General features: G+C 32.3%; 1 protein-coding gene across 2 annotated transcripts in view; it reads right to left on the bottom strand.

Moving 5' to 3' along the window:
* Positions 1-11,688: 11,688 nt before the first annotated feature.
* Positions 11,689-26,862, bottom strand: part of LOC126880527 (N-acetylgalactosaminyltransferase 7) — a 45,086-nt gene continuing 29,912 nt past the window's right edge. The window contains exons 7-8 of one of the 2 annotated variants that reach the window (XM_050644442.1): positions 24,022-24,135; positions 11,689-18,589 (exon numbers count right to left, since the gene is read on the bottom strand). In XM_050644442.1, the coding sequence (XP_050500399.1) occupies position 18,589; positions 24,022-24,135 (115 nt within the window). In that variant the 3' untranslated portion in view covers positions 11,689-18,588. Of the gene's footprint in view, positions 18,590-18,630; positions 24,136-26,862 lie in introns of those variants that run through there. The other variant, XM_050644441.1, reaches the window with a different exon arrangement.

The raw sequence follows: 26,862 nt of genomic DNA, 5'->3' as shown, positions 1-26,862 counted from the left end.
TATGTTAAAACCCATGATCCGGGCGCATGCGCATTATAACTTTGTTCTGATTGGATGTTCAAATGGCATGTCAAACATTATCCAATATGGCAGCTGTAGCGCAGCTGGGGTTTGGACGGTTCACGGTTTGGTTATGTATGGTTGTTGCGTTTTAAAATTTGTGGGAAGAGAAACAACAAAGGTTAGTTAATAGTTATACTGCCTTTTTAAATAGTTTTCATATTATATTTTTGAAGTTATACTTCAAAATGTTTAAATTTATGTATGTATCAATCCAGAAAAGGTGTGGAAAGAATATATTAGTGTTTTTAAATATATTTTTCTACAAACGTGTTAAAAATGCAATTTTTAGGACTCCACAGGAGCGTTAAAAATGCTACTTTAAGGCACTAGTGCTTTAAAATTTTTAAGGCACTGCAGTTAAAAGTGAATTGTCAAATTGTGAAACGTCAAAATATTTATATTTCATTTATTAACATTAATATTAATAATACAACTTGCGCAATTTGAAAAAGGTGGTTTAAAAGGCTTTTATTAAAATTTTGTGTCTTTGTATTTGTCTTCCTTGGGCGTAAAATAATAAAACATCTATTTTTATATTTCACTTGTCACCGTGATGTATAATTGTGTATATCTGAAAGGTAAGTGCATGCTGCTTGATGGCCTTGTTGGTAGAGCATTGGACCAGAGATCAAAAAATCGCGAGATTGCGTGTTCAAATCCCGGACGATTCATACTTTTTTCTTTTTTTTTTAATATTTGGCATTGTTAAGTTTTGGTTCATTTTTGGTAATTATTGTTAATTTTTTGTATTGTAGTCCCGGTTGGCAAAAAAAAAATTCTGTTTCACCAAGACAGTACACCATGTCATGTAAGCAATTTGACAATGGCTAAAATCCATCAATTAAAGTTCGAATTGCTGGAGCATCCACCGTATTCACCAGATTGGACCCTTAGCGACTTCCATCTGTTTCAATACTTACCTACTAATTCATGCCCAATACCTACTAATTCTTACGTGGAAAGCATTTTTCATCAAGTGATGCTGTTATAATAGTTGTGGAAGCGTATTTTGCAGACCTTCCAGATTCTCAATTCGGAGATGGAATTCATAACTTGGAATCTTGTTGGAACAAGTGAATTAATGTTCAGAGAGATTATTCTGATTTTGTTCTGAAGCTATTTTCTTGTGGCATTTTTATAATCAAGTATATTCAAATGGGAAATAAGCCACAATGTTACCTAAAAATGATTTTATTAACGTTTCGACGCCCAAGTCGGGTGTCGTTGTCAAAAAACAAAATCAAAATAATACAGTATTATTTTGTATTTTGACAACGACACCCGACTTGGGCGTCGAAACGTTAATAAAATCATTTTTAGGTAAAATTGTGGCTTATTTCCCATTTGAATATACTAGATTATTCTGAATAATATAAGGTGTTTCAAACTAAAAAAAATTGTTTTCAAACCATCATGTTGTGATTCAGACACAAAACTTTTATAATCAGTAACTAGGTTATCTTTGTCACTAGTGAATAAAATACTTATGAATGATGAAATACATCAAGATTTGTGTTCATATTAAATTCTTCATAATATTTTCTTTTTTTTCCAATCAGTAATGTATATGTAAAAATTTAAAACAATAAATACTTGAGGGGTCTAATCCGATCCTGAGTGGGCTAGTCTGTGTGTTTGTTAATGACACTATGATGAGTGTGTTGGGCGCTAGCCTTTTGTTCTTTCTCATCTTAGTTATATCTTTGCTTGATTTGGATGTTACATCGTAACTTCAGAAACGGATTAAGTAGAAATTTTGTGGCACTATACAGAGTGAAGCAAGTTTACGACATTCCTCACGAAAAAAATTAATATTTCAGTATGAAAATTACTTAAATATTTTGTTATTTTAATGGTCGCATAAATTTTGCATAACGTGTGAAGATACAGAGGACACATATGGCTTTTACTTTTTCTTCTCCATTATACAAACAGTATTCTCATAAAAAATATCCTATATATAGGGTTACCATAATTTATTAAGGCCAAATCCGAACAGGGGTAGTCCAAGGGGTTGTAGAAAATGTAAAATGTGAATTTGACTGTGTTGCTACCTCTACATTGTACATACAGGGTGTTTCATTAATAATTGTCCATATAGTAAGTGGAGAAACCTTAGCACAAAATACGAAAATTTAACCTAAAACACCTAAATAAAATGTGGTTCCCTACCAAGTTACAGGGTGTTTTATCTAAAAATTTAAAAACTATTTTTGCTCAGCATTTTAAAAATATTCGACGTATCTTTTTCATACTTGGCAGGAAGTATTGGTACTGTACAAACTACTAAATTATGTTAAACAAACGTTTTTGACTATCACCAGAGGCGTACGACGGGGGAAAGTGAATGGTTGACCCTTTCCAAATTCTGCGCCACTAACGGAATTGCTATTTTAGTCCAATACTTGGATTCTCCAATACTTTCTATGAAAATAATGTACTCTTTATTCTTAACCATAAAGTTATTAGTTTTCGAGATATTTGAAGTTGAAAATTCAACGGCACAGCTATTTTGGTTAATGTATTGTGCCCCTTCATTTTTAACATCAAATATCTCGAAAAATAATGATTTTATCGTTACGAATAAAGAGTATATTATTTACATAGAAAGTATTGGAGAATCTAAAAGTTACGCTAAAATAGCAATTCCATCAGTGGTGTCGAATTTGAAAAGGGTCAACCATTCACTTTTCTGTGTACGCCCCTGGTAGTAGCCAAAAACGTTTATTTAACATCCAATAGTAGGTTGTACAGTAATTACACTTTTTGACAAGTATAATAAGGATATTTGATACACTTTTAAAGTACTGGGTACAAAATATACATATATAGTTACATAAATATTAACTATTTGTATCCAGTACTTTAAAAGTATTCGACATATCCTTATCATACTTGGTTGTGTGTGTAGGTACTGTATATCATACTAAAATATGTTAAATAAACCTTTCTGGCTACTACCAGAGGCGTACGACAGAAGAAAGTGAATGGTTGACCCTTCCCACGTTCCTCGTCACTGCATTTCGTCCACAGTTTTTCGATTCTCCAAAATTTTTTATATAAATAACATACTCTTCATTTGTACCGATGAAATCATTAGTTTTCGAGATATTTGAAGTTAAAATGAAGGAGCGCAATACATTAACCAAAATAGCTGTGCCGTTGCATTTTCAACTTCAAATAATCTCGAAAATTAATGACTTTATCGTTACGAATTAAGAGTACATTATTTTCATAGAATGTAATGGCGAATCCAAATATTGGACTAAAATAGCAATTCCGCCAGTGGCGTAGGATTTAGAAAGGGGCAACCATTCACTTTCCCCCGTCGTACGCCTCTGGTAATAGCCAGAAACGTTTGTTTAACACAATTTGGTAGTTCGTATAATACCTATACTTCCTGATAAGTATGAAAAGGATACGTCGAATATTTTGAAAATGCTGAGCAAAAATAATTTTTAAATTTTTAGATAAAAAACCCTGTAAATCAGTTAGGACCCACATGTTATTTAAGGTGATACAGTAGCGATCAAAAGGTAGCAAAAACGCGTTCCTAGATTGCGGCTGTAATTTTGAATATTTTTTCGAGATATTTGGCACACGTATTCGTAATATAATAAAGAATGGCCGTACAGAGCCCAATTTGAAAAATATGTTAATATGTGAAAATTACTCTGTAATTAAATACAATATTAAAAAAACGAGCCTGTACCGCCATTAAGAAGAACAAAAAAATACACTTTCTTCAAATAAACTTTTTTATCCGATGCCTACATTTTGTGTCATTTTGGAACTACTAAAATTTTTTATTTCATTAGTAGTTCCAAAATGACACAAAATCTAGGCATCGGATAAAAAAGTGTATTTGAAGAAAGTGTATTTTTTTGTTGTTCTTAATGGCGGTACAGGCTCGTTTTTTTAATATTGTATTTAATTACAGAGTAATTTCCACATATTAATATATTTTTCAAATTGGGCTCTGTACCGCCATTTTCATTATATTACGAATACGTGTGCCAAATATCTCGAAAAAATATCCAAAATTACAGCCGCAATCTTAGAATGCGTCTTCAGTACCTGATGATCGCTACTGTTTCCTCTTAAGTGTTTTAGGTTAAATCCTCGTATTTTGTGCTAAGGTTTCTCCAGTTACTATATGGACAATTATTAATGAAACATCCTGTATATGTTTTAACATACTTTAGACCTAGAAAATAATATTACAGAACGATATAAAAAAATATTTTTAAAATAGAAAAGGTAGTTAAAATAATAAATTGCAAATATATAATGACGTTATGTTAAAATTAAACATAACGTCATTATATATTTTATATAAACAGTGTAATACACTTTTACTTAATTAAAAACAAACAACTTAACAACATTCATAAAAAAGAAAAGGATAAACGTTCCAGTTTTGCTTTGTCGGTACTGGGCCCAGGGATAGGTTGTTCTTCATCTGTTCTTCTTTCGTACTTTTCAGACGACATAATTTTTCTCAAAAGTGGCTTGTCATTTTTTATTTTGTCATGGAATTCGAAACATGACATTACAGAATTTGCTGAAGCTCCTTTACAACAGGCAACAGGCAGAGATTATCTTTCTCTTTTTCAGCCTTCCGTATAAAATTCATCATCGAAAAGATACGTTCAGCATGAGCCGAAGTACCAGGCAGACAAAAGATGAATTCTACTATTTTAAAAATATTCGTAAAGGAAACGTTGCTTTTAGAAAATGCTTCAAATATTTCGTGCTTTCGTATTATTGTCTGCTCGTGCGCTGTTGACCAGCAGTGCGAGTGCGACCAACTTAACAAGGTGGGCCCTAGTGTTTTTCATTTTTTTAGTAAAGAAAAATCCGGGCATTTCCCATATCCGGACGTCAATCCGGGCATGTCTTTCAAATCCGGACTGTCCGGACGTATGGTAACCCTAACTATATACAAACAAAACTTTTGCTAATTCATTGGCGGGTTGTTGGCTCTGTGGAAGATTGTCACTCCATCTTTTGCTTGGTCGGCCGATACTTCTTCTACCACTTGGTGATTTGTCCCATGCTATTTTAGCGAAAAAACTAGAATCATTCGAACTGTAGATGGACAAAATAATTCTGAAAATATCGTGGACAGAACACGTCACAAACAAAGTGGGTCTGAGAACGATGAATAAAGAAATGGAAATCTTAAATACCATCAAAACAAGAAACTGACAATATCTCGGACATATTACACGTGTAGAGAGATACAGCTTGCTCCAATTGATTATACAGGTTATCTTATTATAGAATACGCCACATAGAGTTATTAAGGTATCCTACCTAATAGTCCAGGGCGCATCTGTCTTGAGATGGACGTTGAGAGGTGACTAATATTTTTTTGCCGAAATTGCTTGGAATTAATTCATATCATAATAATTGAGTTATTCTTCCACTCAAAAAGGTCCGGAACATTGTTGAAATAATCAAAATGTCAAAAAATTAAGGAAAATTCGATTTTTTTCTTCGTTTTTGATTATAACTTTAAAAGTATTCACTTCCTAGAAAAGTTGTACTAAGTATGATAAAAGTTGCCTAATTACATTTCATACAATATAGGATTGGTTAAAAATTTTAAAAATTGTCACCCTTGTTGTAAACTAGCAATAATTGCGAAAAGAAAAACCTAAAAAAAAGAAGTATTCGCATTTTACATTTTTCAACCATTTATGCTACATTTAAGGCCTTCATATTTTAACCAGAAAAACTTTATAATATAATAAAACAATAGTGTAAATTTCATTAAAATCGGTTCAATAAATTTTGCAAAATAAATTTTGAAATCCAGCTTTCGCAAAAAAAATATTTTTTCAAAATGTTGCAGGACTAAAAATAAAGCAGATAGCAAGTTGAAATTTTTTTATATATAGAAGAATACTGTACATTTCATTTGCAATTTGCAAAATTAAAATCTGTTAACTACCACGGTGTCAGGAATTTTTTTAAATAAACAATAATTTTTGGTGCCACGAGCAGGACAGCGGTGTTCGATTCACACAAGTTGCTTTCCACCAAAATTTCTTCCCATCTTTATCTAATTTTACTATTTTATCTATTTTCTTACTCTATATTTTGTTGTATTTTATTATTTTAATTCCACAAAAATCAAACTAATTTGATTATTGTTTGTGAAATATTGTTTAAACAATTGCATATGTTTAAAAACAATAAACTTTGATTCTCTAAGTTAAAATATATGAACAAAGAAAGTTTTTGCTTTTTTCAAAGGACAGTGTATGTGTTTTTATTTTGGAATAAACAATTCTATTTATTTATATCGAAATGTACTAAAAATTAAAATTTATCAATCATTATCAAAGGTCATTGGAATGCCCAATCAGAGCAAACGTATCCGCTGTCCTGCGCGTAGCACCAAATTTCGGACGCCGTGGTAGTTAACCGATTTTAATTTTGCAAATTGCAAATGAAAGGTACGGTATTCTTCTGTAAGTAAAAAAAAATTTAAACTTGCAATCTGCTCTATTTTCAGTCCTGCAACATTTTGAAAATTTAATTTTTTTTGCGAAAGCTGGATTGCAAAATTTATTTTGTGAAATCTGTTTAACCGATCTCAATGAAATTTACAGTGTTGTTTTGTTATATATCATAAAGTTTGTTTGGGTGAAATATGAAGGTCTCAAGTGTAGCATAAATGGTTGAAAAACGTAAACGGCGAATACTTGTTTTTTATGTTTTTTTTTTCGCAATTATTGCTATTTTGCAACAAGGGTAACAACTTTTAAGATTTTAAGATTTTTTGCTAATCCTATATTATAGGAATTTTAATTACGCAACTTTTATGTTAGTGCAATTTTTCTTGAAAATGAATAGAATACTTTTAAAGTTATAATCAAAAAACGAAGAAAAAAATCGAATTTTTCCATAATTTTTTAACATTTTGATTATTTAAACAATGTTTCGAACCTTTTTGAGTGGGAGGATAACTCACATATTATTATATGAGTTATTTTCAAGCAATTTCTGCAAAAAAAATATGAGTCACCTCTCAACATCCAAATGTACTAATATTTTTACAGATGCGCCATGGTCTATAATCTATTTGCTCTTTATACTTGATAATTGATCTCTGACTTCTTTTTCAACGTCTTCATAGTTGAATAATATAATATTATATAGGACCAGGTACTTTATTTCCTTTGCTAGCTCAATGCTAACTCAATCGAATTCCAGTTTAAACCTTTTTTGTTTTTATTGTTTACTATTGTTCTTGTTCTTCAGTTGAAATCGTCGTGTTAAATTCTTTTGCTGTTGTGGTATCTTTATTTTGGGCTATCGATATTGTATCTGTCGTCTGCGTAAGAATTTAAATTTTGTTGTTCCTCATTCCGTATTCTCTTTCTTTACTACTTAACACTCTTTACGACTTCATCCATGATTAGATTGAATATCCATGCAGTAGCATTGGGCTTAGTGAATCTCCCCATCTTATTCAACTGTAACTATAGTAGACCTGGATCCCGAGTAGGTACCCAAAAAAAGTTGATTAAAAGTTGATTAATAGCAAGCTGAAAATCTGTTAATAGCTTAACGGTGTCTAGTCGGACAAACTTTGATATACCTATACTGGAACAGGGGAAGTTTTAATTGTGGAACAGTTTAAACATTTGGAACGTCAGATTACGAAAACGTCCCATGTATTTTGTCGGAAAGAATATCCAATTGATTTGTTACCCTTTCATTAAACTCTCATGCAAAAATCAGACTGCTATTACTAACCAACATGATTCCTGTCATTTGACATGTTCTTCGTGTTCCACTCATTAAAATGCCCAGTTGGTGATAAACACCAGTCTGATTTTTGCATGAGGAATTTTTGCAAATCAATTGGAAGTTCTGTCCGACAAAACACATGGAACGTTTTCGTAATCTCACGTTCCAAATTTTTAAACTGTTACACAATTAAAACTTCCCCTGTTCCAGTGTTCCCATACATTAAAGTTTGTCCGACTAGACACGTTAAGCTATTAACAAATTTTCAGCTTGCTATTAATCAACTTTCGGGATCCAGGTCTATAGGTTCCGTAAGTTGTCAACTGTATTCTGACTTCCATCTTATTAATTTTATAGATGTTTTCAATTGTTTTTATAACAGCCAGCGGGACCTATTTATTATACAAAAGACGCATGACATCTCTATGTCTTACTCTGTCAAATGCCCTTTTCAAGTCTATTAAATAAGAATGTTGGTCTATTTTATTCTAATGCTCTCTCTGTAATTTGTTTTATAACGAATATCGCATTTGAACAGGACCATCTATTATGTTCTTTAATTTTTCAAGTGCTTTTGTACTTTATGCTTGATTATGTGACTTTCTTCCTTTATGTTATCTAGTGTCTGTGGTTTTGACGTTATTTGTTGTTCCTCTGATATATTATATTCTTTAGATAGTCAATCCACGCATCCTTTTCGATGTGTTCCGGTTCTCTTAATCCCTTCACGCCCGCTCATACCTACCTAATTCTTTTTGTAAATCATAAAAGTCCAGTTCTTTTAAAAAGTGTTCCCAATGCTCGTTTTTAATTCTTCTTACAAGTGCATGTATCTCATTTCTTATTCTCTTGTAATCTTCGTATGCTTGTCGTGTCTTGTTTAGCATGTAGTTCAGGTAAGCTTTTTTCTTTTCCACTCCTAACCACGGAGTTTTTCGCTTTGGGAGAGACTTGTTTTTATCTGTCTTTCATACAGAGCTTCTGTAGCCGAGTCTAAGATGTTTGCTTTAAATTTTGCCTAGCTTTCCTTGACTCCATCGCTTTGGATGATATTATATGTGTTTCTGCTATTCCCTTTTGGTATAAATACCTATGTCGTCCTGCAGACTTTCAAGTTTTATTTTTGTGGTGTATTCTGCAATTATTTTTATGATGTATGTGTTTTCATTCAGATTTTACACAATGCAATACACTCCCTCTATAACGAGAACTGAAATGGCGGACTAATTACCTTGTTGTATCAGACAACAATAATATTGAAATATTTTGATGCCTCTTACGTAGTTTATTAGGTGTCCATGGTCGACCTGAACAATGAGACGTAAATCGTAAATTTCCGGCAATATTCAATATCGGTAGATATAAAGGAAGAAGTTTATTACAGGCGGTGAAGTTTATTACAGCACTGGCCTCGATAGTAACACAGATGTTAGTCATTTCTATATACAGGTAGTTGGGGTAGTTATTTATCTATTACTGCGCTAAAAAACAGGTAAAGAAACATATTCTTTGATTTCATTTTTCCTCGTTATAACCAAATATGCCTCATGCGGTATTTTAGTTCAATAGGAATTTCATGGGACATCTAGTGTACCTCGTTATAAGCGAAACCTCGTAATATCCGTGTTCGTTATAGAGAGAGTCCACTGTACTAGCTTCTGATCGCTTCCTATGTGTGCCTGTGTTAGTGCCTTTACCCCCAAAATTTTGGGAGTATCTGTATACTTGAAAGTATATTTTCGATCATACATATTTGTCCTTTGGTTCTTTCAAAGGTATAGTTGTGTTCTTTGTGAGGACTTGTGCTGCAGAAGTCGGTCAGAAGATCACAGATAACAAGATGGATATTATGTACCTACATATTAATATAGGAAAGTCAGTCATAAGGGCTAGGGGCTCTGGAATTTTTAATTAATCTCTCATAACTGATCTTCGTATCATAAAATACACATCTTCTATTTGGTTCAGCTATTTCTTTCTTTACTTTATTCTTTTTAACAGTCGATTTTGATCCACACTACAGTCGGAAAAATGAAAGAATACCCATGAACGATCACATCAATCACTTATTTTGTATTTGCTGTCCTTTTCTATAAATAACAAACGATTGTTATTGTAATTAATGAATTGTATTATAAACGGCCCAACACTTAAGGTACAAATGGGTCTACTGATTAAGTAAGTAACAAGCAACATGAAAGAAAAACTACTGCTTGGAATGTAAGTATATTAGAAAAATAGCAGGCAATATCTAGTGGGACAAACCGAGTGAGCAAGGCAGAGACATGAATAAATAAGAACTAGCATTGGTCGAACGCCAATAGTGGCAAAAATCAAAAAACAAATGCATTGGTTAGGTCACGTACAGTCGGAAAAATGAAAGAACACCCATGAACGATCACATCAATCACTTATTTTGTATTTGTTATCTTTTGCTATAAACAATCGTTTGTTATTTATAGAAAAGGACAGCAAATACAAAATAAGTGATTGATGTGATCGTTCATGGGTGTTCTTTCATTTTTCCGACTGTACGTGACCTAACCAATGCATTTGTTTTTTGATTTTTGCCAATATTGGCGTTCGACCAGTGCTAGTTCTTATTTATTCATGTCTCTGCCTTGCTCACTCGGTTTGTCCCACTAGATCTTGCCTGCTATTTTTCTAATATACTTACATTCCAAGCAGTAGTTTTTCTTTCATGTTGCTTGTTACTTAATTAATCAGTAGACCCATTTGTACCTTAAGTGTTGGGCCTTTTATAATACAATTCATTAATTACAATATTTTACAATCTTCTGAGGTGTCCTAGCTCTTAACGAACTCTCTCCATTCCTTCCTATTGAATGCCATCTGTGTTGCTTCCTGCTACGTCTTACCCTTAATCTGCAGTATCTGCGAGATGTCACTGTTCCATTCTTTAATGGGTCTTCCTCTTCTGTTCTTCCATATTGGCTTGGCGTCCCACACTCTTTTTACTTGTCTATTTTTGTCCATCCGGGTTAGATGTCCGAACCATGCCAATTTTTTATCCTTGATTGAGTCAAGTATCGGTTTGATTTTGAGTCTTTCTCTTATTTCTGATTCCATCAGTTCTTTTTACTCCGATCGTTCCTCTGAGGTATTTCATCTCTGCTGCCTGAATTCTGCTCTGCTGTCTTTTGTTTAATATCCAATTTTCTGCTCCATATGTCACTGTAGTCTATATATTGTTTTGTATATTGTCATCTTGGTCTTTGTTGATATTTCTTTGTTATTAAGGAATCCTCTATTTAGTGCTTGGAATAATTTTCATGTGTTTTCCATTCTGTTGTTAAGATCGTCCTCGATGTCTCCTTTGTTGTTGATTACTGTTCCTAAGTATTTGTATGAATTTATCTGTATTATTTTTTGTTGGTCTATCATTACTTCTATTTTGATCTTCCGTCCTTTGCTTCCTTGATATTTTCATTATCTGAGTCTTCTCTTTGTTTACGTTCAAGTCGTATTTGCTTGCTTCTAGGTTCCATTTCTCTAAGTTGTATTTCACAATGTTTTTTCTTAAGAAGCCTTATTTTCACTAACTTGTGTTACAATTAGAATTGTCTCAGTATTGTGAGTAATCTTTTTTTTAGTTCTACTTCAACTAATTTTTTTAAGTATTATAATGTTTATATAGGATTGATCCACAATTATTGGTGTAGTGAAAGTTACATTTTTAATTAACTAATGTTTCACGTTCCGATTGTCACACTGGAAATCGTTCTCAAAAAAGAAATTAATTCTAAAAAGTTCTGGGATGATTTTACATCCTGGTTTTTAGGTTACCTATAACCCAAAAGGTGAGGAAAATGTTGGAATACCTAATTAAAACAAAACTTATACCATCAAGTATATATTTAAATAATAAATAATAGATCATACATTAGAAGTAAAATATAAATATATAAAACCATTCTTATCCATCAAAAAAATTTACAATAAAATAATATTTAACAAACGTGGATGAATATCAATATCAACAACGACTGATCAATTTACCCTGTCTTATTTACAAAAATCATTATTACTACCGAGTCAATGACATCAACTTGAATGAGCAATTTGTAGAATTACCGTAACATTTATTTGAAATAATATTACAACAAACAGAGGAAGAATTGTGCTAAGTAGTCTTAAATGTGTTCTTTTCCTGTTTTATTACAAATTTTCCAAAACACACTGTATTTTATAAAGTGTTGTGGAGTTAAAGTCAATTAGGTCTCGGATGTTGTCTTTTTTAAAAGTCTTCTCAAAATAAAAAAAAATTAATATAAAAATTTATTTTTGTAAATTATTGTATATTTTTGTAAAAATTTCCAAAAGGATTATTGATTTATCATCAAAACGTTTGAGGCCTATCAGACCATTACAAGCCAGTCTTGAAAAGCAAATAATTCAATTTAATAAAAGAGGTGAAATTTTAATTGTTTCTGAAAATCATCAGGTAAATACTGATATCACATAATGTATAAGCGTAAATGAGTTAACTTTACTTTTTAACTCTTGAATTAAACTTACGACATAATGTATATCATTATAAATTCAAGCGTAAGGGAACAGCTTGAGACTGTAGTTGAAACAAGTTACCCTTGTATTTCTACCATATGGGTACAGCAAATGTAAACTAACGAGTACCTCAATTGCAAAAGGAATATATGTGATAAAATCTACCAAACTTATAAAAACCACGAAACATAAAAGACCCTGTGGACAAGAAGGAATCCCTGCTGAACTTTTGAAAAATGTAACATTAACGTTAATTAACATGCTGACAGAAGTTTTTCATAGATACCTACCTAAACGGGAATAATATACCTGAAAGCTGGACAGAAGGATGAATTACACAGATCCGCAAAGAAGGGGATAAGGCAGACTAGAAGAACTACTGCTGCATCTCAGATACCAGCACTCTGTAGATTGTACGGAAAAGTTATGAAAAACATAGCCGAAAACGAATATGAATCAATTGAGCTGGAACAGCAAGCAGGATTTAGAGTTTGACGGTCTTTAATCGACCACATCTACATTTTACTCCAATTAAATGAAAAAGAATAGCTAGGACTCATCTATTATTTGTTGACTTGACAATACCCCTCTGTAGACTTGCCAAGTACTGGAAAGCTTATCTATTAATATAGTACTTGTAAAAGCAATAATACGATTCTATAACGATCTTCGATCAAAAATGAAGATTAACAACCAGTTCTAAGACAATTTTAGGGTAAATGAGAGACATGGCTACCGTTTATCTCGAATATTCTTCAAAATCTACCTGAATGTGGCAACGAAGCAATACAGGAGATCATCGTCTGGAATGTGTATACTATTAAACGACGAAACAACTGTATATACGCTTCATTTCGCGCACGATCAAGTAGTCATCGTACAGGAACAGAAAGATCTGTAATTCAAGACAAAGCGTAAAATACGAGCGATGGATCTTAATGCTAATTCAACAAAAACGAAAAAAATGTGCGTAGGAGGTGAACTAAACATAGAAGATGGAAAGGTAATTTCGTCATGTTCCGAATATATCCATTTGGGAACAAAGATGGAAAGAAATGGACGCATAGAATTAGAAATCAGATCGAATCATAAAAGGGAAGAAAATAATAGGTGCACTGATATTCATCACCCAAATTTGACCAGTCTGCTTTTCATATTTTAACATATTCTTCCATATTTTAGAAATATTTCATATTTTACATAATTACGATCTTGACTTGTTTATCAACCACCACAACTTATAACTCTATTACATGAGAGTGTTGGGCCTGATAATGATGTAAAACTGAAAAACATCGAAACCGGTCGCATTACACTAAAGAGAAAATAATTATTTTTACAAGATTGTGAGTTTTTTGGTTTTTCCCAATATTTGTAAAACGAAAGTTTTTATAGCTATACATTTTATGAAATAAGTAATAACCAAATTATTTTGCCACAGTCAAAATTTTACAGTTTTTATATAGTCCAGGGCGCATCTGTTTTGAGATGGACGTTGAGAGGTGACTCAAATTTTTTTGCAGAAATTGCTTGAAAATAACTTAAATAATAATATTTGAGTTATCCTCCCTCTCAAAAAGGTCCGGAACACTGTTTAAACATTCAAAATGTCAAAAAATGAAGGAAAAATTAGATTTTTTTCTTCGTTTTTTGATTATAACTTTAAAAGTATTCATTTCCGAAAAAAGTTGCACTGACATAAAAGTTGTGTAATTAAATTTCCTATAATATAGAGTTGGTTAAAAATTTAAACAATAGTCACCCTAGTTGCAAAATAGCAACAATTGCGAAAAAACCATACAAAAACAAGTATTCGCATGTTACGTTTTTCAACCATTTATGCTACACTTAGGACCTTCATATTTCACCCAAAAAAACCTTATGATACAGTAAAACAATACTGTAAATTTCATTAAGATCGGTTTAATAGATTTTGCAAAATAAATTTTGCAATCCAGCTTTCGCAAAAAAAATTCATTTTTTCAAAATGTTACAGGACTGAAAATAAAGCAGATAGCAAGTTGAATTTTTTTTGCTTATAGAAGTGTACTATACCTTTCATTTGCAATTTTTAAAATTAAAATCGATTAATTACCACGGCGTCAGGAAATTTTTTAAATAAACATTAATTTTTGGTGCTACGCGCAGGACAGCGGTGTTCGATTCACACAAGTTGATTTCCACCAAAATTTATTCCAATCTCTATCTAATATATTATTTTCTTACTCTATATTTTGTTGTATTTTAATTATACAAAAATCAAACTAATTTTATTATTGTTTGTGAAATATTGTTTAAACAATTGCATATATTTAAAAATAATATACTTTTATTCTCTAAGTTAAAATATATGAACAAAGAAAGTTTTTGCTAAAAAAGTGTTATTTTAAAGGATAGAGTATGTGTTTTTATTTTGAAATAAACAAATTTATTTATTTATATCGAAATGTAATAAAAATTAAAATGTATCAATCATTATCAAAGGTCATTGGAATGCCCAATCAGAGCAAAATATCCGCTGTCCTGCGCGTAGCACCAATAATTAATGTTTATTTAAAAAAAATCCTGACACCGTGGTGTTAATCGATTTTAATTTTGCAAAATTGCAAATGAAAGGTACGGTTCACTTCTATATGCAAATAAAATTTCAACTTGCTATCTCCTTTATTTTCAGTCCTGAAACATTTTGAAAAAATGATTTTTTTTGCGAAAGCTGGATTACAAAATCTATTTTGCAAAATCTATTGAACCGATCTTAATGAAATTTACTGTATTATTTTACTGTAGCATATAGTTTTTCTGGGTAAAATATGAAGGTCTTAAGTGTAGCATAAATGGTTGAAAAACGTAAAATGCGGATACTTATTTTTGCATGTTTTTTTCGCAATTATTGCTATTTTGCAACAAGGGTGACTATTTTTTAAATTTTTAACCAATTCTATATTGTAGGAAATTTAATTATGCAACTTTTATGTTTGTACAACTTTTCTCGGAAATGAATACTTTTAAAGTTATAATCAAAAAACCAAGAAAAAAATCGAATTTTTCCTTAATTTTTTGACATTTTGATTATTTAAACAATGTTCCGGATCTTTTTGAGAGGGAGGATAACTCAAATATTATTATTTGAGTTATTTTCAAGCAATTTCTGCAAAAAATTTGAGTCACCTCTCAACGTCCAAATGTACTAATATTTTTACAGATGCGCCCTGGTCTAATAGTAATTTAAGTGGAATTACTTCTCGGGATACTGATGATGATCTAATGGGACCAAAAAAGTTTTAATGAATTTAAAAAAATCCTTTTGGATATTTTTACATAAATATACCTTACACAAAAAGTTTTTATATTACTTTTTTGTTTAATATTCTGGTAAATACCAACCATTGGCAATTTTCCCGTAATGGAGTTAATGTCTTTTCGAAATAATCTTTCACACTTTATGTTATGTGAGTGTGTATACTGGTATTATTTTCGGTTTATAGGCCGCGATCTGGTAATATGTCTTCCTGATGTTTCCTCTACAACTGTGGTGGACATTATAAAAGAAAATGTGGTCTAGTTTTCTGTCGCTAACTCATCAGAAATATATAGCTTCGTTTTTAAATGTTTCAATACTATGAACAATAGCTAACGAAGGAGAATTGAACAGAACAGTGAAGGAATGTGGCTTCATCCAGTTATGAGACTCCATAATAAATGTCATCCTAGTGAAGTTCAGTTTAATGCCGCATATCCATTTTAGATGCTATGCTGATGCGTTTGGAATGTTCTTCTATTTAGAATGTAGCTAGAGCCATCAATTTAATAAACTATTCACTCTGAAGTGAGTCTTCCAGCCACTCTCTACAAAGACAAAAATACCCCAACAGCCAAAATATTGTTCAAGCATTTAATATGTGCATAGGGGCGCACTTATTTGGCTATTCTGATCGCCAAGAAGGAGAGGATCATACGAATCAACAAATAAGCGGTCCCTTCTGCACGTACTAACAGCTCGAAGTTTTTTTTTAATATTTAATATCTAGGTATTCGTCAACTGAGATTGGACCGTGTTTTGTTTGGATGACCCGTATGTGTAGGTCCAATCAATGTATCGATAAAATTATATGTAGCTTCTTCAGGAACATCGCAACTGTAGGCGAAAACCAAATGTTCAGAGATTTTCGCACTGTAAATCAAAGTAAATCCGCTGAAACCAGTTCGCAATGGACAGCCTAAGTCTGACGTCACAAAATTGGGAGGAGCTTTATAGTGACTCCAAACAATTTTGTTTGCAACGTTAAAAGGTCATAAGGAATTTTTCATTTATGTGCTTTGGGTGGCAAAATAAGACTTCATTTAGGTATTTCGTTAAAAAAAACGTGTTAATTAAGAGATTTTTATTCGTTTTTGGTCAGGTGGTTTTTATTCCTTAGTGGTTAAAAATAAACATAACCTCAAAACTGTTTACGTTCTAATCATTGCATTAAATTAACTCACCTGGGCAAAAACGAATAAAAATATCTTAATTGACACGTTTCTTTAACTAAATACCTAAATGAAGTCTTATTTTGTCACACAAACCACGTAAACAATAAATTAAAATTCCTTATGAGTGTTTAACATTATAAACAACATTGTTTGGAGTCAAATATAAGCTCCTCCCAATTTTGTGACGTCAAGACTTAGGATGTCCATTCCACTGATGTAGATGATCGGTTGGATCATCGATCAGTGTCGTGTTCATTTGGCTGGGTGCCGCATTTACCGGACTCCTCTGTTGGCGTATTCAGACGAACAATGAGGAGTTTGACTCCAGGTGGGCGACAACAAATAATTGTTCTTTGGGATGTAGTGGTTATGTGTATTCTGGGAGTCGTGTTTAGGTTTAGGTGACTCTTATCCTTTCTTCAGGAAGTGTTTTCTCGTTGTTAGACTGGTCTCTGGTTGTTGATCTTGATGATGTTTTGGTGTTGGTAATTTTTCGAAGTTGGTTCCGCGAAGGAGGGTGTCGTTAGAGGGTGTTCGTAGCAAAAACGGCTTGACTTGAAAGTGAATGACTGATTTTATGACTCTAGTATTACCCGCCGTTAACAGGACATAGCGTTCTTCTCTGTTTATATTCTCGGGATTTCAGTATTTCTACGACTTTGTTAATTTTTCTGGAAAAAGAATAAGAGATTTTTAGAGGGGGATGTGATTACTCAAACAAAAAGGTCTCTCCCGTTTCTTAACCCTTTGACTGCGGGAACCGCATATTTGCGTAATTTCAGTAGTGCACGAGATGGGCGGGAAACGCATATATGCAACAGGGCTAACCGCTTCGCTGCGGTTAGCGATTATTTGCGTATAAACAAAATATAACGTAAACAAAATATAAAGTCATCAGATGTTTTCTGAATGAATGGGCGTGAACCGCCCACCTAAAGTGCCTCGAGCGGGATGAGTAGGAGGAGTAACTGAGAAGGTGTTTAGTATTGCGAATGCGTTGGTACCTTAAAGTGAATATTGTCGCTACCAAAAAGGGGTAAATATTATTCGATGGCGGAATTGGAAGAACCCTAAGAACAAATGAACCGTATCATTTGTTTTACTACATTATTTATTATATATAGTTCTAGAATTAGCAATAAACAGTGTAAATAAAATAATAAAGTAAAACAAATGATAGAATTCCGACAATTAAGTCAACTGTAACCTAAAAGCCAAAAATATTTGCTTCACTGCGGAAGACATCTATTAGCGCCGCAGCGACGGGATGCAAATCCTCTCAGTCGCTCCCCAGCGAAAAGGTTAACAGAGTTCTTTCATAGTAGAATGAGGAAAACACTATATCTAATACATCTTTGATGCACAAGAAACAGGAAATTGAATATATCAGAAGGGAAGGTAGAAAAGACAGATACCAGGACAACTTCTGGTAGTTTTCACCTCCAAATACGTTGCGTACTGGAGGCACTGGAGTTACCATGATTAACAACGTATCCTGCTCCTGATGAAGCTACATATAATCGTATTGAAAGGTCGAGTTATACTCACACACGAGTTATCTAAACAAGACACCGAAAAGTTGAACAATAAATTATGTTGAAAATACCTCTACTATAGATATTTTAACGCCTGTTTCCGAAAATGTCTACCTTGTTTTGTGTTTTAGTCGAAAAAGATAAGATCTATTTGATTATTGTATTATTTAACGTTGTTTATACCTAACAAGACTGTCAACAGTAATTCTATTACGGATTTCGATCTGAAACAAAAATATTGTAAGAAATAAAAATGCCATCAAACAACAGTTATAAATATATATTAAAATAATAAAAATAATCACTAACTATTTGTCTTTTATTTAACAAATACTAGTTTAATTATAAAAAAAATGTACAACCAACTAAAACAGTGAAATTACCGAGAGAACAGTAATATATGAAGAAGAAAGGAATGAGGAATGAAAGGAATGTTGCAAGAGTTTGAACGTAGTGAAAAAACTGGTTGGTTTTGATTATTATCAATCACATAGAACAATACACTCAATGCAGAGTCGCAGTCATTAGAAAAACACGTGTTAGCATTGCTCATAACTCTTATCGAGCATTTTCATGATATTAGTAAGAATTTTGTGTAGTCCTTTAAAAGGTATGTCCTAGTTTTCTGGCGTTTGTTGCAGTTGCAGAATTATCTCCACGTCGCGTCGTACCAGCAACTCCATTTAAATGCAGGAGGTATGAATCAAAGAAGAAATAAACACCATTAATTCTTCTTCTTGTGCCACTCCTACCGGAAATTTGGAAAACATCAAGGCTACCCTGACCTTGTTTACAGCTGACCTAAAAAGTTCATTAATGGTGCAGCCAAACCACTCTCTCAAATTCCGCAACCATGACATTCTTCTACGGCCTGAGTTCCGTTTTCCTTCTATTATTCCTTGAATTATATTTTGAAGTAATGCGTATTTGTGACCTCTCATCAGGTGACCTAAATACTAGAGTTTTCTTCGTTTTATCGTTAACAAAATTTCTGGGTCTCTTCCTATCCTTCGTATTACTTCAAGGTTTGTGATTCTTTCAACCCAACTTATCTTCAGCATTCGACGGTAGCACCACATCTCGAAACTTTCAATATTTTTATGTATATATAGTAATATTTTAGTAATATTTTGTATTTTGACAACGGCACCCGATTTGGGCGTCGAAACGTTAATAAAATTATTTTTTTCATTTTAATTGTGGCTTATTTCCCATATAAATAATTAATTATTTTTATGTTGTTCTGTTTGAGAGTCCAGGCCTCTACACCGTACAATAGCGTGTTAAATACGTAGCCTCTTAGCATTCTTAATCGTAGAGGGATGCTTATAACTCTGTTGCAGAAGAATTTTCTCATCTTTATGAAATTTCGATACGCCTTTTTATTTCATTGTTTTGGTCTCCAGTCTCGTTTATTAAAGTTCCGAAGTATTTGTAACTTGATACTTTTTCAATTTGAATGCCGTTTATACTAATTTGTGCTGGATGTGTCATGATTTTACTGAATACCATATACTTGTTTTTTTTATATATTAATGTTTATGCCATAATTGTTGCAAGCAATATTTATGTTTGTAAGTTATCGTTGTAATTCTTCTACTGTTCTTACAACTAGTACAGTGTCGTCCGTGTATCGAATATTATTTACAACCTCTCCATTGATTACGATTCCTTCATTTGCTTGCAAAAGGGCTTCCTGGCAGATGCTTTCACTATATACATTAAATAGCAGTGGTGACAAAATGCATCCCTGTCGTACTCCTCTACGTATTTCTATTGCTTTTGATATCTCATTTTCTATTTTGATGTTAGCTTAGTAGTAAGCCACTTTGGTGCTAATAGTCACCCCCACTTAGATTTCCGGTATGTCGTCACCTATGGAAGGAAGTCACGATGGAAGTAGTTGGGAGAGGCATATGTCCAAACGTGGACGATAGAAGGCTAAGAAGAAGAAGAAGTCACCTTAAGCGAAACTATCCACCATGTGTGGTCAGCAGTTTCCATCTAGCTGTAACGGAGCTTTAAGTATGATACCACATACATTTAACAATATTCCTTGTATCGGCATGTAAGTAAAATATTACAAGTTAAACATGTACATGTATACCATTAAAACCTTAGACATTTAATACTGGCATAAGTGTTATACAGTATGTCCCTGTAAGTTGTATCCATATGGAAAACGTTTTTATGATTAATTTTTCAATTCTGATAACTCTTTTATTAATAAATTTACGAAAAAAGTGATTATTAATAAAAAGTTCTGGATGGTCTGAAACCTAAACTATAACCATCTTATATCAAATTTAATCAATTTTATACGAGGTATGTCAAAAAAGATAAATTTATATCAAAAGTAAAGTACCTTTATAGTTCAGAATATTTCAATTAGAAGGATGTAATTACATACTGGAACATAGTTTTTAATTCTAAATAATTTTCATAATAACAATTTTCAATATATATTGTGAAAAATAAACGTATTTTACTCTTGAGCAAAATTCATATTTTTGGACATACCTCGTATAAAATGGATAAAATTTGACATAAGATGGTTGTATTTTAGGTTTTAGACCATGCAGAACTTTTTATTGAGAATCACTTTTTTTCGTAAAATTATTAATAAACTGAATTGAAAGAACTGAAAATAATGTTATGCATAATTTTTCAAATAAAAAAAATTTTTCAAGTAGAAGGATGTAATTGCATACTGGAATATAGTTTTTAATTCCCAACAACTTTTCATAACAGCAATTTTCAATATTGTGAAAAATAAAGCTACCTTGAGTGAAATTCAAACTTTTTGACATACCTCGTATATTGAAAAAATTTGATATTTGATGGTTAAATCTTAGGTTTTGGACCAAGCAGAGCATTTTATGGAGAATAACTTTTTTTCGTAAAATTAATAATAAAAAAGTTTTCCATATGGATACACAGGGACATAATACTGTATATTTTGTACCAGGCAGTACCCTAAATACTGGCTATTGTAATTTCAGCATTTATTTTGCCGTACCGGAGACCTGATGCTACTTAGTAAATTATAGCAATTGAAACCAGTCGTCTGTGGTAGAATAAATCGATTGTGAGTAAGTCTTTTCATTTATTTCTCTTTACCTAAATTGAAATGGACATAACAGATTCAACATTTAAATTGATAACTTGGAAGACGTTTAAGTTAAGCACTTTTTAACAAACATGTGTTTTTAAAATTACTGTGACTCTGGAAACAAGCGAAGTTTTCGGATGAAACGAAGATTGTGTGAAACGGTCCAAAATATTTTACCAAAATTGGAATTTTATTTAATATAACGATTAGGACGCCGTTAGTCAAAATGTTCTATTTTTTAGACAATCATTTACGCCAACGGTTCTAGCTCCGTTTTTCAATGATTTAACAGTTACTGATTTGTAAAGAGGGTGTATAAGTGGACTGGAGACTGGTCTGCTGACCAATCTTCGACAGATACATGCCTATTCAGTGAATCACGCTAGAGTATTTGAACTGAATAAAAGTTATCGGACGTTCATCTGTTTTTAAACACTTAAAAGAATAAATATAATGAGAATTCACAAATTCATCTACACCAGCATGGTCTGAGCCATACGTCTGCAAATTCAACAACCCTAACGGCCAGTGTGGCATTCGATGTCCAATTCGAACTACAAAACGAACAGAGCTAGTCCCTACGTGGGTAAAACAAAAAACCGAGACTCCCACACCCATACACAACAGCTACGGTCCGTCAGAAGGATTCTGGAGGGAAGGTGAGTCTGCCGTAAATAGAAGCATTTGAAACATTCGATAAATCAAGTAGATTTACAACTTAAATACAATAATTAACTACAGTAGAACCCGCTTATTAGAGTACCGGTTATAGGAATATCCCGGTTTATGGAATATAAATTCGAGGTACCGAAACGTTTCCATTTACTCCTTAATAAATTTATCCGTTTATTGGAATACGTATTAATAAAATAATACCGCTTATTAGAATATTTTTCAGGTCGACGAATAAGTTTTTACTTACAATTTCCTAAAAATTTAAATTATATCTTGTATTATGGTTTCTCGCCAAGGGCCTCGACGAGCTGTAGTGCTGTTTTATATTTGGATTGTCAGGTAATAAATATTTTAATAGTTTGTCGTGAGGACCAATTCAATCGGTCGCCGACAAATTCACGTTTTCAGGACATAAAATAATTTCCTTTGTGTACAAACTATACATATTGCCACCCACTTGCCTGTTATAAAATTTTTAAGAAACAGTTCGTCCAATTCGCTTGTAATGTTATAAGATAAGACGTTTTCTGAATGGCCAAACCAATGTAAATTTTTCTAATTTTTATAATTTAGGGCAACAATGACTAGTATTTTATGTAATAAAAAAACAAGTTACAATTACCGCTTACTTTTCAAGACTAAATAAGTAATGTTCTTATGTACGTATTTTAATACGAAAATATTTATATAATCCATATTTTGCATAAATTTCGTATTAATTACTGTATGCATCCACATAATATACTTATTGTAATTTGGTCTTTTAATAAATAAGTTACGCTATTGTATTATTGACATATAACGACCTAAAACCATATGCATCTAATTAACATGGTATGTACTATTATTACGGCCAGCAACCAATGATCGGTTATTAGAATAATCCGGTTATAAGAATATTTTTGATTGGCACGAAGGCTATTCCAATAAGCGGGTTCGACTGAATAAAAAATACAAAAATTGAAGGATGTCGCTAGGGCACAAGGAAATTGAGCTGAATACGTCAATAATAAAAAGAGTTCCCGTTTACTGTCGATAACACTTTTACAGGCGCGTTAAACAGAGTGTTGTCTCGTTCCTGTATTCTACAACCAGTTTTATACTGTAAATATAGTATTCGTTGTATCTAGCCCCGGCATTAAAACAATTTTAACTGACAGCTGCTGAGTTTCAGTGAGATCTATTGGGTCAGATACATAAACCAAAACAGTAAAAAACATTTGACAAAGATGATGTTCTAAATTTAAATTAACTTAAAGATGAAACACGACTTCAAATTGTTAATAAACGCTCAACTAAGACAAGAGAATTTGAAACTAATTAAAAGACATCTATCTAGTGAACTTACTTAGAGCAGCCTAGAGCAAACAACGAGGTAGGTAAACATCACAAACAGTGCTTGTTGTGTGAAAAGACAAGAACAAGCACAACCCCGTATTAGTATCAATATAGATCACTATGGGCACAAATGAAATACGTACATATCTAACAATAGTTTGTGGTGATGATATTGAAGAAAGAATAATGATTTAGCTAGCATCTGATTGATTAAACCTATCTTATCTATTTGAATTTCTTAAATATTTTGGTAAAATATTTTGGAAAAAATAGACAGAAAATTAGTACACTCGTACCAAACATGTCGTGGAAGGCCATCAATTAGTTACGAATTCACATATACCTTGTAAAGTTTTTCATAACCTAGAAAATTTTTATCTTCGTTTTACGTAGGATTTTTTTTCGAGCGTAATGCAAGATATTGCTTATTAAAAAATCAGTCACTTCACTTTGAAAATGAAAGTTTTAGGTCAAGTTTATAAAAACCCTACGTATTGTATATCCGTTATCGTTAAAGGTGTTTATTCGTACCATTTGGGTTTGATTTGCTTGAACAGCCATTGTTGGTAAGCGTTGTTGATATCGCAGGGCATCAGACTGAGGTGGGAATTTTGCGGATGTAGAGCCATGCATTTTTTGTGAACCCTAGAAACAAACAATGTAATGTAATATCAGAAAACATAAAATAGGTTACAAGTAAATAGATAGTTAGCTAGTTAATACTTTTAGGGGATAAGTCAAATTGTAATCTAAAAGATCTATCCTAACTAGTGATGTTAGAAGAGAATATTCTCGGCCAGAAAATTCTCTCGAGAATATTCTCAGCAAAAATTTTCTATATTTTCAAAAACCGAAACAAAAATAAAAACTAGATACGGGTCAAATTATTATAATTTAAAAAATATGTTGGTACATATATTGTATTTGCCAATCCCATGAACCACTAGCAAGGGTGTTTACAGTGTCAATATTTATTGTTTTGGTGCAATATTAACTTGCAAATATTTAGAATGGTGTTCATTTAAGCAGAGAAGAACAAGTTGAGGAAACTGAGTTTGTAGATAATTTAGCAACTTTAAAATATGTTGATGAATCGGCTGAAATAATGGCAGATTTGTCACTTTATCGGTCTAAGTGCTTGTCCATATGCGGGCGGTTTGCCAACGTCGACTGCGCGGTTTACCTGTTTCCCTCTGTTTTTCTTGGTATTAGGGTGAAACCTCAAAGGCGGCATTAGGGTGAGATCAAGTAAAACAGGTAAACCGCGCAGTCGACGTTGGCAAACCGCCCACATATGCAGAAGCCCTTAGGAGAAATTTTTTAGAAAACCATACGTTGTAAAATCAATTGAAAAACTAGACTTAATCATATGGTGAAAAGGTACATGTTTCGTAACAAAATTAACTAAAATAGTAGTTGATATATTAAGCATGCCTTCATCCAGTGCAGCGACTGAAAGAAGTTTCAGTACCTATGGTTTTTTTATCCACTCCTCTAAAATAAACCGGCTCACTGCTGAACCGGCTCGTAAGGTAACTTTTATTGCTCACAATTAAAAAATTGTTAGACGTAGACCAATCCATGACTGAGCTGACCACTCGTGAAAAACAAAATCATGCAACTCATCAGTACATTGAAATGCAGATTGTAGATGACTAAGATGAGCTAATGATAGAAATAGATTCTGAATCTGGGATCTCATCTTTTATCATACCAAATCGATTATTAGCTGTTAAAATGAAAATTTAATTTTTTTATTAAAGAAATTTTGTGTTTTCTGTTGTTTTTGTATTTTTTTATATACAAAGAACACTGTGGTTTCGTCTCATAATTTTGTATATAAGATCATAATTTTTAAAACCCTATTTTTCATCTTCAACAATATTCTTAAGTGCGTCAAGGGGTTCATTCTCAGAAAATTCTCCATATCGAGAATATTCTCCGATTTTTCATTCTCGAGAATTTTCCAGCACTAATCCTAACATCATTTTCCTGCATTATCTGATGGTTTCTCAGTAATTAGAGTACGTCATAAACTCCTCTTCCTCATAGAGACATTTAGCGGCTTTCTTTTTCTGTCTCTCCGTTACAGAGATTGTCAATCAGCTTGGCCACTTTAACTTTTGAAGTAACTACGCTAAAGAGTTGTTTTCAGCTTTTTCTCCAGGTTTTTTAAGCCAAGACGCTCGTCTTCTTTCCACACTTCTTCTGCCCTCTATTTTGTTTTAAATTATGAATACATTATTACAATTTTTTTCTGCTCCTGTCCTTTCAACTCATTTTTTTTCTTCACGATTTTTAATATTTCAATTTTTGTACCGTGATCCAAAAATTTGAATCGGTACGTACTTTTTTTAACTTTTATTTTGGTATTTTCGGTAGTTATTTTCTGTTATTGGTGTTCCCAAATTAGGGCTTACAATACCGGGATTCCGGGATCCCGAATACCGGAATCCCGGACGATTTTTGTCCGGTATTAAAAACCGATATTTATGTAAAAATACCGGTATTTTGGTATTACATTAGTTGATAAAAATTGAACTTATGCACAATTTAAATCTAATTTAAAATAATATTAATTAATTACAAGAATTTTTTTTAAGATAAACAAACAATTTCGTTGTAAGTATTAAAATCTGCAATGCCACATTTCGCAAGAAAAAATAACCCGATGGAATTTTGGAAAAAATACAAATCCACTTTCCCTGAACTTTATTATTTGGCAATTCGCACTGTGCGTCTCCCCTGTATTTACAGTCACGTGACACGCTGTCAGATTTTGTAGGGACGTTTTAACATTGACTCTTATGGGATTATTTTGTTAAACTTGAATATTTTATTTTGTAGTGATAATAACCGAATACAATTTTTAGAATTCATTAGTTATTAATTTATAGTGTAATTTATAGTGCAATAAAAATATTTTCTTTTTCGTTAATAAAGATTTATTGACATAAACTGCGATAGTGAGGTTATGTATACATAATTAAACTGAAATCAATATTGGGAAGTGAAGAATTTATATCAGATTAAGTGCGTTTTTATTTTCTGTTTATATTAATGCATAATATCACTAGCGTGACACGGCATTTTTTTAAACGTTCCATTTAAACATACACAAAGCATCCTTACAAACTTTCAACTTCCACCATGAGCAGGTCGGTCGATTTTGCTTTGATACTTTGTTAACGCTCGGAGCGAATAAGGTATTTGTCAATACCTGCCATATCAGTACCTACCGAAAGAGTATTTTCAAAGTCTGGGCAGTTAACAAACCTAAAAAGAAATCGTTTATCGCTCAAAAATTTGGATCAAGTTTTATTTTTAAACAGCTTCTTTCAGGATTTCATATATTATTTGTACAATACAGCA

Source organism: Diabrotica virgifera, chromosome 2, assembly GCF_917563875.1.
Source record: "Diabrotica virgifera virgifera chromosome 2, PGI_DIABVI_V3a".
Taxonomy (NCBI): Eukaryota; Metazoa; Arthropoda; class Insecta; order Coleoptera; family Chrysomelidae; genus Diabrotica; species Diabrotica virgifera.
This window is presented reverse-complemented; position numbering and strand designations above follow the sequence as displayed.